The 14464-nt window shown below is 36.9% G+C and overlaps 1 protein-coding gene across 1 annotated transcript in view; it reads left to right on the forward strand.

The window, feature by feature from the left end:
• Positions 1–14464, forward strand: part of UNC13C (unc-13 homolog C) — a 559224-nt gene that overhangs the window by 471099 nt on the left and 73661 nt on the right. Inside the window, exons 25-26 of the mRNA XM_059371954.1 lie at positions 2634–2783; positions 7758–7881. Of these exons, the coding sequence (XP_059227937.1) occupies positions 2634–2783; positions 7758–7881 (274 nt within the window). The remainder of the gene's footprint in view (positions 1–2633; positions 2784–7757; positions 7882–14464) is intronic.

The following is a 14464-nucleotide window of genomic DNA, read 5'->3' on the forward strand; positions in this document are numbered from 1 at the left end:
TTTAATGATGCCTTTGGTACCAGGGGCTAGCTGGGTTATATAATTCAGGAACATTTCCTAGGAATATTCCCTTTAGTATTTGGTTTCATGAGTGCTCACAAAATCCATCAATATTTACTGGTACCACTTTTATTCAAGCTGACCTCTCCAACTAAGAAGTGGATAGAAAAAAAGTATTTTGGACAAATTTACCAAAAATTGATTCACCCTGAATTAATGCTAAGATAAAATGTCATTATCTCTGATACACTGATAACCCTTCCTCTACATACATGATCTCACACACACAGAGCTGGCTTCCAGTGGGAGTTCACCTGTTGGAGGAGAACTCATTTAAACATCCTTGTAACATGACTGTCATACCTTCTGCTCAGTCTATCCTCCACCCTAATACACTGATTTGACAATCAGTGCAAAAGAAAGTAGCTATTTCAAAGGTTATTATTACTATAGTCAGCAGGATCATTGATGACCCAGTGGGAATCAAACTAGTATAGATTTTCCAACATTATGTACCTTTCTTTTCTATTGTCCCAAGTAGTTACCACCTCAGTCCTCAATAAATACACACACTACCGCTTAAATTTCTCACCTTCTCCACCATGCCCAACACTACCTTCCTCCATAACCACTGCCTGACAAAAATCCAAAGGCAGGCCTAGCCAGATCAAAGCCAAATGTTCACACATTTGGATTCCTTTGGACCTGAATCTGAAAGAGACACATAGTATTTTTAAATATTTGTAGAAGGCATGCATGCATTGATAAATATTTATATTCTTTCTATTTAATAATGGAAACACTATATAGTGAAAATTCCTAAACTTCTATATAAAATTTTAGAAATTTGTACAGTTGGATACTTGTCAAATAATATGAACCCTATAACCTTTGTGTGTGGAGAAAGGACAGACTTGATTGCAGTACTTCATAAGATGGACTCTTCCCTTCTAATTATCAACATTCTAGTGACAGAACTGTTTCCCAGGCTTTCATTTATCCCCATTCTCCTAAATGTTTTTTTTTTTTTCCCCTGCCTGCCTGTATATCTGTTATAATTACTCCTCTTGTTGGAAATATGAAGGTGACAGACAAAATAGAGGAATGGTGGCAATGATGAGTCTCCATTATTTAACCCACTGAATCAACCAGGCACCCCGAGTCTCCATTATTTAAATTGCTTACTTTGTGCCAGTTACTTTTGCAAGGGATATAAAGGCTGAAAAAGAACACTAAAGATTACTCTTCACAGAATTATTTAGATTCTCAGAGTGGTGAGGTAATAAAAGTGGGTGGAAGGAGGAGAGTCCTTCATACATTCAGCCATTTTTTTCTTGAGCAACCTCTTTGTTCATCTTGTTCCATGGTGTGGCTATACAGCACTAAAAGAAGTAAAAAAAAAAAAGTCCCTGCCCTCATGAAGTTTACATTCTATTTGGGCAACAGGCAATGAACAAATAAAGAATAAAGAATATGCAATGTGTCAAATAATTACTATATACACACACACACACACACACACACATATGTATGTATGCAATTAAGAAAAAAAAAAAAGAACTGCAAGGGAATGGTGAATGATAGAAATGTCATTTCAGACTGAGTTCAAAAAGACCTCTCTAAGGACCTCACATTGGGCATATGCCTGAAATAATTGAGGTCAAGAGACCCATAAGAAATTTCATGGAGGAGGGGACATAATAGTGGCCATGAAGTAAGAATGTCCTCAGAGATTTCTAAGAACACTAAGATTTAGGATACTTTATAATGATTTGCTAGTGGATACTGGGTATGAGAGAAATTCATTAAACTTCTAAGTGGAAAGCTTTTGTAGGCATGGAGCTCACATTAGAAGTCAGGTCTGCTGATGTATTTTGGAATTACCAGCATATTGATGGTGTGAAAGCCATGAAACTAGATACAATTGCAAAAAAAAAAAAAAAAAACCAAAAAAAAAAAAAACCTCTATTTGATGGAGAAATGGAGTAATCCAATTATCCAGCATAGAGGGTTATAGTGTAGGGTTGCCAGATGAAATACAGGATATACACAATTAAATCTGAATATCAGATAAACGGTGGACATATTTAGTATACATATGTCTGAAACATTGCTTGGGAAATACCTGTACTAAAGAATAATTCATTATCTGAAATTCAAATTACCTGGGTATCCTGACTTTTCATTTGCTAAGTCAGGCCACCAAGTCCAGTTGTTAGAGGTCAAGTAATAGAGAAAGAAGCATAGCCAATGAGGTTAGAGGAAAGCCAAGAGGGTATGGAGTCCCAGATACCAAGTGAAGAATGTGTACCTACATGCCGAGAATCTTTCAAGACCAGTCATTTTCCCAAACAGTGCTCAGAGGAACATCTCAACTATTACTGTGAGAGATGGGGGCCGCATGAACCCCCACTCAAATTAATTCAACCCAAAGAACATTCCTTTTATCTGCTTTATATATATGGATCCCAAGTAAGATTTCCTCCTTCAGACCAGAAGTCTGAAGACTAAGCAGCAAGGGAATTCACACCATTTGGAGCCAATCAGACTCCTCAGAGTTGAATTAAACTGACACAGACAAAGAAGTAATAAATGCTTGCCTTGATTTCAGAATTTATATTCCTTATTTTTAGTTTCCAGCTTATCATTGAAGAGTGTATAAAACAGATGAGTTTTGAACTAAACCAAATGAGAACAAATGGAAATGCTGCCTCAAATAAGAACAGTGCAGCAATGAATGCAGAAATTGTATTAAGACCCCTCATGGACTTCTTGGACAAAACGTAAGTCTTCCACCTGGTTTTCTCTTTAACCACTACCCTCAATTTGATTGATATGGGGTTAAGGAAAAAGTTGTTTTCCTCTACATAAGATAGTTTTAAAAAGTTTTCTACAGAAATATAATAATTCATTAAAAAGGAAAAGACTTCTAGTTCATTACCTGATGGGAAAAAAGTAGGAATGACTTCGTGCAGGAAAGGAAAAAAATGGAGAGGAAATAAATACTGGTGACCAACGAGTATGGTGTTCTGAGGGGAAGGAGCGTTAGGATTTGATGCTTCTCAGATAAGAAATTGTTTTGCATCCTCTTGGACATCAAAAAAGACTGGGGTAAGTCCAGAATGTCGGATTTCATGTCGCAAACCTGAAGAAGAGAATAGCACAAATACGAGTAGAATTAATTCAGCTCAGAGACAAGTTGAGTGCCTGACTCAACCTTCAGTAATTTATTAAGTACCTGTCTTTATCAAATTTTATTCTAGGCCCTAGGTAGTGATGAAAAAGAGAGTCAAAGTCCCTGAGTGATGGAAATGATGGTCTCATAGCAGTGGAAAAGCAGACCTTTGTGACCAACTAAGACAGTGTTCTTAACCAAAAATTCTTGTTTTTTAATGCTTCCACTAAGTCCCTACTCTTAGTAGCTCTAATTTTATAAGTTTGAAATAGGGTCTAGGCACATATATTTTAAAATGTGTCCACAATTGGGAACCAATGATGTAAAACAACCAGAGACATGTTTTCTTTCTTTTTTTTTTTAAGATTTTTTAAAATTTAATTTTTTCAGAGTTCCAAAACTCATTGTTTATGCACCACACCCCGTGCTCCATGCAATCCGTGCCCTCCTTAATACCCGCCACCAGACTCACCCAACTTCCCATCCCCTCCCCTCCAAAATCCTCAGTTTGTTTCTCAGAGTCCACAGGAGACACGTTTTCTTAAAGTGATACTTAGCACCAAACTGAGGTAGAAAAGTAAAAAAAAAAAATTCAAAAACCTACCAAGGGACCAGTGTGACACATGGTAGTTTGCACATGTTAGTTACCTCATTTAATATTGTTGCAGCAAATTAATTCATACCAAAGGGACCACGATAAATAAGGATACAGTACCTTTCTTTAAAGAAAAAGACAACAAAGAATTATTAAGGAGGACATATTCTATAACTTACATTTTAATTCCATTTCCCTTTCCTTATAGTGTTTACTGCATAAGCAAGACTAATGTTCTTATGACTTTAATTTTAATATTTGGTAGACAAATTAAGTTTTCTGTTCTTTATGAGAAAATATCTCGGAGGTAGCTTAGCAGAAGGGAGGTAGGCAAGTGATGTAGAAGGAAGGACAGAAACTCAGAAAACCTTCCTCACTTCCTTAGTTTCTTGATGTATACTTTTACCGTCTGATTTCCTACACAATCCGGTCATGTTTTTATTGTATTAGATGGCTCTTTTCTCTGGCCAATATGGAATCAAATCATATACCACCATTTTGTCAGGAGTGTGATAGTGAATGAAGAGCAGGACAAAATAGTGCCAATTCTCTTAAAACTCCTACTGGAAAGGGGCGCCTGGATGGCTCAGTGGGTGAAGCCACTGCCTTCAGCTCAGGTCATGATCTCAGGGTCCAGGGATTGAGCCCCGCATCGGGCTCTCTGCTCAGTGGGGAGCCTGCTTCCCCCACTCTCTCTGCCTGCCTCTGCCTACTTGTGATCTCTCTCTCTCTCTGTCAAATAAATAAATAAATAAAATCTTTAAAAACAAAACAAAACACATAAAAACCCAAAAAACTCCTACTGGAAGAATGCCTTCTGGTTTTTTGACCTCCAGCCAGCAGTTTGGAGACATGTCATTTATCATTAGCAAAACTACATATGTTTGTATATATTGTAGCCAAACATTATAGAACATACAGAAAGTTCTGACTTATCCTAATTCTGTCAACTCCTAGCTGAGAGACCTTGAATTCATTACACCATCTGTAAAATGGGGCTAATACATAAAGTCAGTGGATCTTTTTTTTTCAGTGTATTTAAATTATTTTAATTTCTGTTTCTATTTTATTTCTATTTCTATTTTTATTTTTCTACTTAGAATTATACATCATTACATCATCTTCTATATAACTTTTTCTAATTCATAGGAGAAAGGGACAGTATATAAAGATACAAAAAAACCTTTGAGCTTTAAAAATTTGTGAAAGATTAAAATTTTTGGAAAGAGGAGGCATAAAGAGTTGCAGAAATTCTTAGAGCTAATAAAAAATGTGTAAACTTAAAGCCATTTGTTAGGGGAGATTTTTAAAAGTCAGATATTAGTTCTGTTCTCAGGGAACCAACAAGTTAGACAGGAAAAGTAAACACAATGAGGTGTAAGTTTTAATTCCTTGTTCAGATCATTGACAGGTATTCCATTTGGTTGGATCTTTCCAGGTGGATAGGACTTAGAGGCATGGACATGAGGGACAGGGATTTCGGGGGGAGCGAGAACACCTGGATATGGTTTTCATAAAAATCTGATCAACTATATGACAACAAATTCCTATTGCCAGCTGGTATACACAGCATTTGAAAATTGTCTGGTTGATTGGTCTGTGGTCAACCAACCTAGATAACTCTGTTTCCAAAATATAGGCTTTTCAGCTTGCCTTATGCTGTTGGTTAACTCTGACTAAATTAAGGAAGCAGTTCTCCTTAAGGAAGCTAGATCTCCTGTTCGTTCATTTAAAATGAATAATAAAGGGCTGGGTGTCTTCAGGGTAGCTTTGAGAAAAATCTTCTTAGAAATCATGCTATGTTACAAATGTACAGGTTCTCTAAATATAACATCTTATTTCTTTATGTTTCCATTTCTTCACCAAGACCTCCCCACTCTATAAAGCAAGCTGTAAACTCTTTGACCAACTGGCAGAAATCCCATGCAGAGCTGCAAACAGGTCAAGGATTTTATACCTGTTCGTTCAATTCCAGTCTCAGCCGAGTTAGCTGGCATGCCAAGTATATGAGCGGACCATAAAAACAAGGTCAATTCTTAAACTCAGACCTTTTGAAAATGGAAATGACATGTCTGCTACAAAACTGGCAGATTCGTTTTGTCTCAAATTACCATAGGGATGTCTCCGAGATTAGGTCCTGTCGTTGGGCTATGATCCATCTGCTGGTTTCTATCCTACGTCCGTATCGTGGCTGCTGCCCTCCAACAGTGTTATGCAAAAGAGTGGGGCTACATGTTCCATAGCTGTGCACAGGGGCCTCGTCTTCCCTCTTCATCCAAAGGGGGCTCTTCTGCCTTTTCATATACTAGGGAATCTGCATATAGAGGTGTCAAGTAATTCTACATAAATGTGTATTTGGGAAATCTTTCCCTTTGCCTCTCACATGTCACATGCCTTTATATATTAATCACATGCACTTAAAATAATAAATTCTGTCTCTATCAGAAACCAGAATTCAAGTTATAATTTCTGAGTCCAAAAGCCTACAGAGTACTCGGCAGCACTATAGGGAGTTTATGAGGCTATCCTGACGCTCTCTGCGAAACAGGTTTGATTAGCTTTTATTAAAGGCGCCTCAAAGAGTTCCGTGTCCTATTACAGCACATTCAGTAAATGTCTGTGCAGCTCTGGGACTTTACAGACCACTGGTTCATCATACAGTAACGTATTTGTCCAGGGCAGCAGGGGGGCATTGGACAACATCCTGGATTTGGAGGATGTTTCAGCCCTCACTTACTAGCTTCACTTCCTTGGACAAGTACCCTAACTTCTCAGAACCTGTTTTTGGATTATAAAATGGGTATAGTAATAAACAACAAAAAAAGATCTGCCAGAAGAGGTTTTTAAACTAAGGCGTTACATCAAAATAGGTGATGTTATCGTCATTCTCATGCTGAGAAGAATTTGTAAGAAACATAAATTTAAACTGATTAAAGCTGGTAAATGTGGAATCTTCAAAACTGAACTTAGAGAAACAGAACAGATTAGTAGTTGCCAGAGGTGGGGGTGGGGGGTGGGGAGAATGGCTAAAAGTAGTCAAATTTAGGAACTTCTAGTTAGAAGATACGTAAGTCATAGGAATGTAATGTAGAGCACCATTACTATATTAACAACTTTTTATAGTATATTTAACAATTGCCGAAGGTAGGAAGATCTTCCAAGAACTGATAACTGTCTGAGGTCATGGATGTTAACTACATTTACTGTGGTAATCATTTTACACTATATATGCATGTCAAATCATTACGTTACACACCTAAACTTACAAAATGTTCTATGTTCATTGTCTATCCATAAAACTGCAACATCAGTAAAGCTGGTAAGTTTTGCCTCTTGAGTAAAATTACATGCATCTTTTTTATGTTGGAGCAGTGTCAGGTAGTGAAGAAAACATGTTTCTTTGGTGTTTGGCCTGTATCATGAATATGGGGTATCTAGTAAATAGAAGTTAGAAATGTGGATGAAAATCATATACGTTGGGGGCCTTGATGTCAATTTAGGAAACAATTTAAGCGGAGAGAGACCCTGAATTCATTTTCTACCAAATAGCAAATTGTCAAATATATGTGTTGAAACATATCTTTAATATTATGTATTTTGTTCAATAAATGAAATTTACCATTTGAAAATTATAAAGGCCTATTCATATATTTAAATCTCAGTATTGAGGGGCACCTGGGTGGCTTGGGTGGTCAGCGAAGTGACTGCCCTCTGCTCAGGTCATGATCCCAGGGTATCCTGGGGTCAAGCACGCACTGGGTTCCCTGCTCAGCGGGGAGCCTGCTTCTCCCCCTCCCTGTTCCTGCTGCTCGGCCTACTTGTGCTCTCTCTCTGTCAAATAAATAAAATCTAAGTCAAACAATCAATCAATCTCAGTATTGAAAAACTTGAATTTCTGATCAATAAAATAAGTTGATACTCTCCTAGGAGGCTTTTAAATGATTAAAAGTTTTATTTTAAGTGATTATATGTTTTGCTTTATTTCAGATTAAGTCTCTCAGCAAAAATCTGTGAGAAAACAGTCCTGAAGCGAGTTCTGAAGGAGTTATGGAAGCTAGTTCTTAACAAAATAGAAAAACAGATTGTTCTCCCTCCTCTGACAGATCAAACAGTAAGTATTTAAAATCAAGATTCAATTAAGCTTATTGTTCTAATTTTTATTTTTTATTATTGAAGCATAGTTGACATACAATGTTACATTAGTTTCAAGTGAACAACAGTGATCTGATAATTCTATATTCAAAGCTCACACAATAAATGTAGTCCTCATCTATCAATATATAAACAGGTTATTAAAATATTATTGACTGTTCCCTATACTGTACTTTTCATCTCGATTATTTATTTATGTTATAACGACGTTTGTACCTCTTAATCCCCTTCACATATTTTGCCCATTTTCCCACACACCTCCTCTCTGGCAGATACCACTCTGTGTTCTGTATTTATGAGTCTGTTTCTGTTTTTTTTGTTCATGTATTTGGTCTTGTTTTTAGATTGCAGGTATAAGTGAAATCATATGGTATTTGTCCCTCTCTGTCTGACTTAGTTCACTTGGCATAACACCCAGTGGGTCCATCCATGTTGTCACAAATAGCAAGATCTCTTTCTTTTTATGACTGAATAATATTCCATTATGTGTGTATATGTACACACAAACACACACACCACATCTTCTTTATCCATTCACCTGTTGGATGGACATTTAGGCTTGCTTCCATATCTTGGCTCTTGGAAATAATGCTGCAATAAATATAGAGGTGCATATATCTTTTTGAATTAGTGCTTTCATATTCTTTGGGTAAATAGCAGTAAAATTACTGAATCATATGTTATATCTACTTTTAATTTTTTGAAAAACCTCCATACTGTTTTCCATAGTGGTTCCCCCAAATTACATTCCTATCAAGCCAAATCAAGTGCATGTGGATTCCCTTTTCTCCCCCTCCTCACCAATAGTTCTTATTTCTTGTCTTTTAGATTCTAGTCGTTGTGACTAGGGTGAGGTGATATTTCGTTCTGGTTTTAATTTGCCTTTCCCTGATGATTAGTGATGTAGTTCATGTGTTTCTTGGTTATGTGTGTGTCCTCTTTGGAAAAATGTCTATTCAGGTCCTCTGACCATTTATAATCAAATTACTTAGGGTTATTTTGTGGTTATTTTGAGGTTTTTCAGTGTTAAGCTTTGTAAGTTCTTCACATGTTTTGGGTATTACCCCCTTAACAGATAATATCATTTTCAAATATATCTTTGGATTCATTAGGCTGCCTTTGCATTTTGTTGATTCACGTTGCTTTTCAAGATCTTTTTATTATAGTAATATAGACCCAGTAGTTTTTTGTTGTTGTTATTTCCCTTCCCTAAAGAGAAAGACCCATAAATATGTTGCTAAGGCCACTTCTCAAGAGATCACTGCCTGTTATCTTTTAGGGGTTTTATGGATTTAGGTCTTACATTTAATGTTTAATCCATTTTGAGTTTATCTTTGTTTATGGCATAAGAGAGCAGCCCGATTTCATTCTTTTGCATGTGGCTGTCCAGTTTGTCCAACACCATTTATTGAAGAGACTGTCTTTTCCCCAGTGTACACTGTTGTCTTTCTTGTTGTAAATTAATTGACCGTATAAGCATGGACTTATTTCTGGATAAATAGCATGGATTTATTTCATGGATTGCCATTCTGTTCTATTTATCTATGTGTCTGTTTTTGTGCCAGTGCCATACTGTTTTGATTACTATGACTTGGTAGTATATCTTAAAATCTGGGATTGTGATACCTCAAACTTTGTTCTTTCTCAAGATTCCTTTGACTGTGCAAGTTTTCCATACAAGTTTTGGGATTATGTGTTCTAGTTTCGTGAAAGATGTCATTAGTATTTTGATACGGATTTCATATAGACTTCCTTGGGTAGTACGGACATTATAATGATATTATTTCTTCACATCCATGAGCATGGTGTATTTTTTCATTTGTTATACCATCTTCAGAATATAAGCATTTCCCCTCTTTGGTTAAATTTATTCCTAGGTATTCTATTCATTCCTCTGGTGCAATTGTAAATGGAATTATTTTCTTGATTTTTCTTGTTGCTACTTCATTATTAGTGTATAGAACTATAACAGATTTCTGTATATTAATTTTTTTATCCTATAAGTTTACTGCATTCTAATAGTTGGTGGTGTGTGTGTGTGCGTGCTTTTTGTGTGTGTATGTGGAGTCCTTAGGTTTTTCTATATATATAGTATCACGTTATCCTCAAAAAGTAACAGTTTTACTTCTTCCTCACCAATTTGGATGTCTTTTCTTTCTTTTTCTTATCCAGTAGTGAAGCCAGTCCTCCAGTGCTGTATTGAACAAAAATGGTGAGAATAGACATTCTCATCTTATTCCTGATCGTAAAGGAAAAGCTTTTTTTTTCATCTACTGAGGATATTAGCTGTGGTTTTTTCATATATGCCCTTTATTATGTTGTATTTTGTCAAATGCTTTTTCTCTATCTATTGAAATGATTCTCTTTTTATTTTTTGGAGTGTCTTTATCTGGTTTTGGTATCAGGGTAATACTACTTTGGTATGAAAAGATGCTTAATAATGATACCAATCTTCTTAAATTTATTGATATTTGTTTTGTGGCCTACCATGTCATCTATCAGTCCTGGAGAATATTCCATGTGCACTTGAAAAAAAATGTGTATTCTGCTGTTTTGAGATGGAATATTCAGTATATATCTGTTAAATTCATCTGGTCTAATGGATTCTTCAAAGCCACTGTGTCCTTTGATTTGCTGTCTGGATGATTTATTTATTGATGTAAGTGAGCTGTTGCTGTCCCCTACTATTATTGCATTACTGTTAGTTTCTTTCTTTATGACTATTAGTGTTTGCTTTATGCATTTCCATGCTCCTGTGTTAGTGCATGGATATTTACCAGTGTTATATCCCCTTGTTGGACTGATCCTTTTGTCTTTATGGGATGCCCTCCTTTGACTCTTGCTGTGTAGACTTTGTTTAAAAGTCCACTCTGATATAAGTCCTGCTACTCTAGCTCCCTTTTTGCTTCCAGTTGCATGGAATATCTTTTTCCATCCCTTCTCTTTCAGTCTTTACATGTCCTTAGGTCTGAAGTGAGTTTCTTGTAGGCAGCATATACATGGGTCTTTTTTATTTTTTATTCCATTGAGTTGTCTTGGAGCATTTAGTCAACTTACTTTTTAAAGTACTTACTGATAGGTATGTACTTACTGCCAATTTGTTGTTTTCTGGTTGTTTTTGTAGTTTTGTCCTTTTCTTCTTTTGTTCTCTGTGATTCAATGGCTTTCTTTAGTGTTACCCTTGAATTTCTTTTTATTTACTGTATATCTTAGAGGTTTTGATTTGTGGTTACCATTGAGTGTATATAAATACCAAATGTTAAGTTGGTGGTCACTCAAGTTTGAACACATTCTAAAAACACTAAATTTTTGTTCCCCTCTACATTTTGTTATTAATGTTATATTTTAAGTATTTTTATTTTGTATATCCCTTGACCTATTTTGGGTAAATAGAATTGATTTTGCTATTTTTATGTTTTAATCTCCATACTGGTTTTATAGGTGATTAATGTACTACCTTTACTACAGTTTTACTTTTATCTGTGAATTTTTTTTCCTTTCATAGTTTTCCTATACTTAAGCCTTTTATGTCTACTTAAATAATTTAACATTTCTTCAACACTTCAACATTTCTTATGAGACTGGTTATGTGGTGATAAACTCCTTTTTTGCTGGGAAACTATCTTTTTTTCATTCTGAATGATAACCTTATCTGGTAGAATATTTTTCACTGTAGATTTTTTCCTCTCAGCACTCTGGCCTGCCGTTTCTGTTGAAAATTCAGCTGGTAGCCTTACAGTGTTTCCCTTGATGTGACTATTTTCTTTTCTCATGATGCCTTATCTCTCCTTAGCATTACATTTTGCCATTTTAATTATCATGCGTCTTGTTGTGTACTTCCTTGGTTTCATCTTGTTAGGTAAGGGCTTTCTGTTCTTCCTGGGCCTGGATGTCTGTTGCCTTCCCCGGATTAGGAAATTTTTGAACCCCCTTCCCTCTCTCTTCTCCTTCTGGGATGCCTAAAATTCAAATGTTATTACTCTTGATGGTGTTATTCTTGGGTTTCACTTGATGCTGTTCAGCTTGATGCTTTCCGTGACCCTGTCTTCCAGATTGCTAATCCATTCTTCTAGTGTATGTTTCACCTCAGTTATTGTATTCTTCAGCTCTGACTCTTTTTTATATTTTTTATCTCCTTTTTGAAATCCTCATTACATTCATTGACTCTTCTCTTAAATCTGTTGAGAATCTTTATGACCATTACTTTGAAACCTTTATTAGGCACACTGAATAGTTCTGTTTAGATCTTTTCTGTGACTTTTGTCTTATTCTTTCATTTGGGACATATTTTTCTGTCTCCGCAGGTGTTTGTTTTTATGTATTAAGTAGGTCACTGCCATTTCCTGGTTGTGACAGTTGTGGCCTTGTAGAGATGTCCCATGGTCCCTTGTAGCACAGTCTCTTCTGGTCACTCGAACCAGCTGTAGGGTTGTTGCCCTGCGTGGGCTGTGTGTACCCTTCTGTTGTGGCGGAGCTGTGACTGCTGTGAGCTCACTGTTGGGTGGGTGGGGCCAGCACGCATCCTAGATATATCTATATTGGACTCTGACAGCTTCTTGCACAGCAAAGGGCAGTGCTTGCTCCCTGTGCAGCCATTTAGAGGTCCAGCTGCAGGAACTATGGACATGCTCATGTGTGGGGGTTATCTCCCATTCCAAGAGCAAGAGCCAATCTAGAGGGGCACTGGGCCAGGGCATGTTTGCTGGCAAGGTAGATAGAGTTTTAATACTGACTCCCACAAGTGTCTGGCTATTCTGGCTGGAGAGGACAAGAAAATTTGCACCTGCCACTTTTATTTCCAGAGAAATCTGCAGATGGCTGACCCTCTGCCACATACCCTAAAATTAGTCAATCAGCCCTCCTGTATACCCTGGGCACTTTTTCAAGCTACTGCTTCTGTGGTCCTGACCAAGTTATTTAGCTTGCTCTCTCTGTAGGAGCAGGACTTGGTTACCTATCACCTTCCAGGGCTTCCAGAGTTAAGCCTTGTTAATTTTCAAAGCCAGATGTTATGTGGACTTCTCTGCCCTCTCTGGGTCCCCAGGGCTAGGGGTGCCCAGTGTGGGGTCTGATCTCCTCACTTCTCTGACCTGTGACATCTCTCCAATTTGTAGTGAGTCACCCCAGTTGTTTGATTCCTGATTGTGTCTCTGCCCCTCCTACCCTTTCCGATAGGGACTTTTCTCTATGACCAGCTTTGGAAGATCTGTTCTGCCAGTCTTCTCGCTTTTACAGAGTTAGTTATATAGAGGTACTCGTTTCCTTGGTGTGTCCGGGAGGAAGCGATCCTTCTGTTCCATCTTGTTCCTCTCTCCCTTGGTTACACTTTTAGTAACCCATCTAATTGTACTTTAGTGAATGATTTTCATCCAGCTAAAATAACGATTAAATCCATTTTGGGAAAAAGTCTTCAGCAAACAGTAGCTAAACAACGATCATTCAGATGACATTTTCCTATACAAATCAATTTTAAATAGTAGCAGTCAAATTTCACAATTCCTTGACATTCAGAACTTCATTTTGGGGGGATAAAAAAGTATGAAAGTTTAACTTACAGCCTTATCTGGTCTATACACATAATTTTTAAACTTAATTTTACTGTGAAACCCCAGGGAAATAAATTTAGGATAGAATACCCCCACTGTGCTTTTTTCTAAAACATTATAGTTTAAGAAGATAAATCCAACACTGCTCTAGGGAATATTTTTCTCCTTTCCATTTTACTTTCATCTATTACCTTTCCAGTTGGAGGTTAATAGAGGAGACACCTTTTTCTGGGTTCAAAGAACATGATTGTATCATACATAGTGAAATAAGAAGGAACCAGAAAGCTCATTTGGCGGCAAAGTTAGACAGTGGTCAAATGGATGCACGCAGTACCAGGTATCTCTCAGTTCACATATCCTGAATCAAACAACAAAAAAGAAATAACCCTAGCATGCACATGTTAAGTATTTTATTTCTGTGACTGAGAAATATAAGTTGATGCAAATACTGAGTAATTATACGCTAAACTCAAATGTTTTGACACCATTAGTCGTGTAGACTAAGTCCATATTTCATGAAATTCTATAGGAATTGTTTTCTTATAAAGTGTTCAAAGATGCAAAGATTCATGTTTTTGTTGATTTCCTGCCAGCAAGTGATAAAATCTGTTATAGCCTACCACATATGGAAAGCCAAATTACATATATACGCATACATGCACCCTTGATTCTGCTACATTTCTGTAATACCAGTTAGCTCTAATGGAATTGGGAACAACAGGAATGGTGTCAGTACAATCTGGAAGTTGAGTTGGTTTATGTATAAATTTTCCTAGGTAGGAGGCTCTGCAATATAATAGAAGACCTATAAATTCAGCAGAAAAGGAAAGGACACTCAGCTAAGCTACTACATGGCGGTGGAAGGCACAGTTAGACATGGTTCTTCTACCCAAACAGATGAAGCTTGTATGGCTCTCACACAGGGAAGGCGACCCCCTCCCTGCTGAGAGTTCCAGTTGTATGAGTATTGCTCCAGCCCACATTTGTACTCCTTTG

This window comes from Mustela nigripes, chromosome 13 (genome assembly GCF_022355385.1).
Source record: "Mustela nigripes isolate SB6536 chromosome 13, MUSNIG.SB6536, whole genome shotgun sequence".
Taxonomy (NCBI): Eukaryota; Metazoa; Chordata; class Mammalia; order Carnivora; family Mustelidae; genus Mustela; species Mustela nigripes.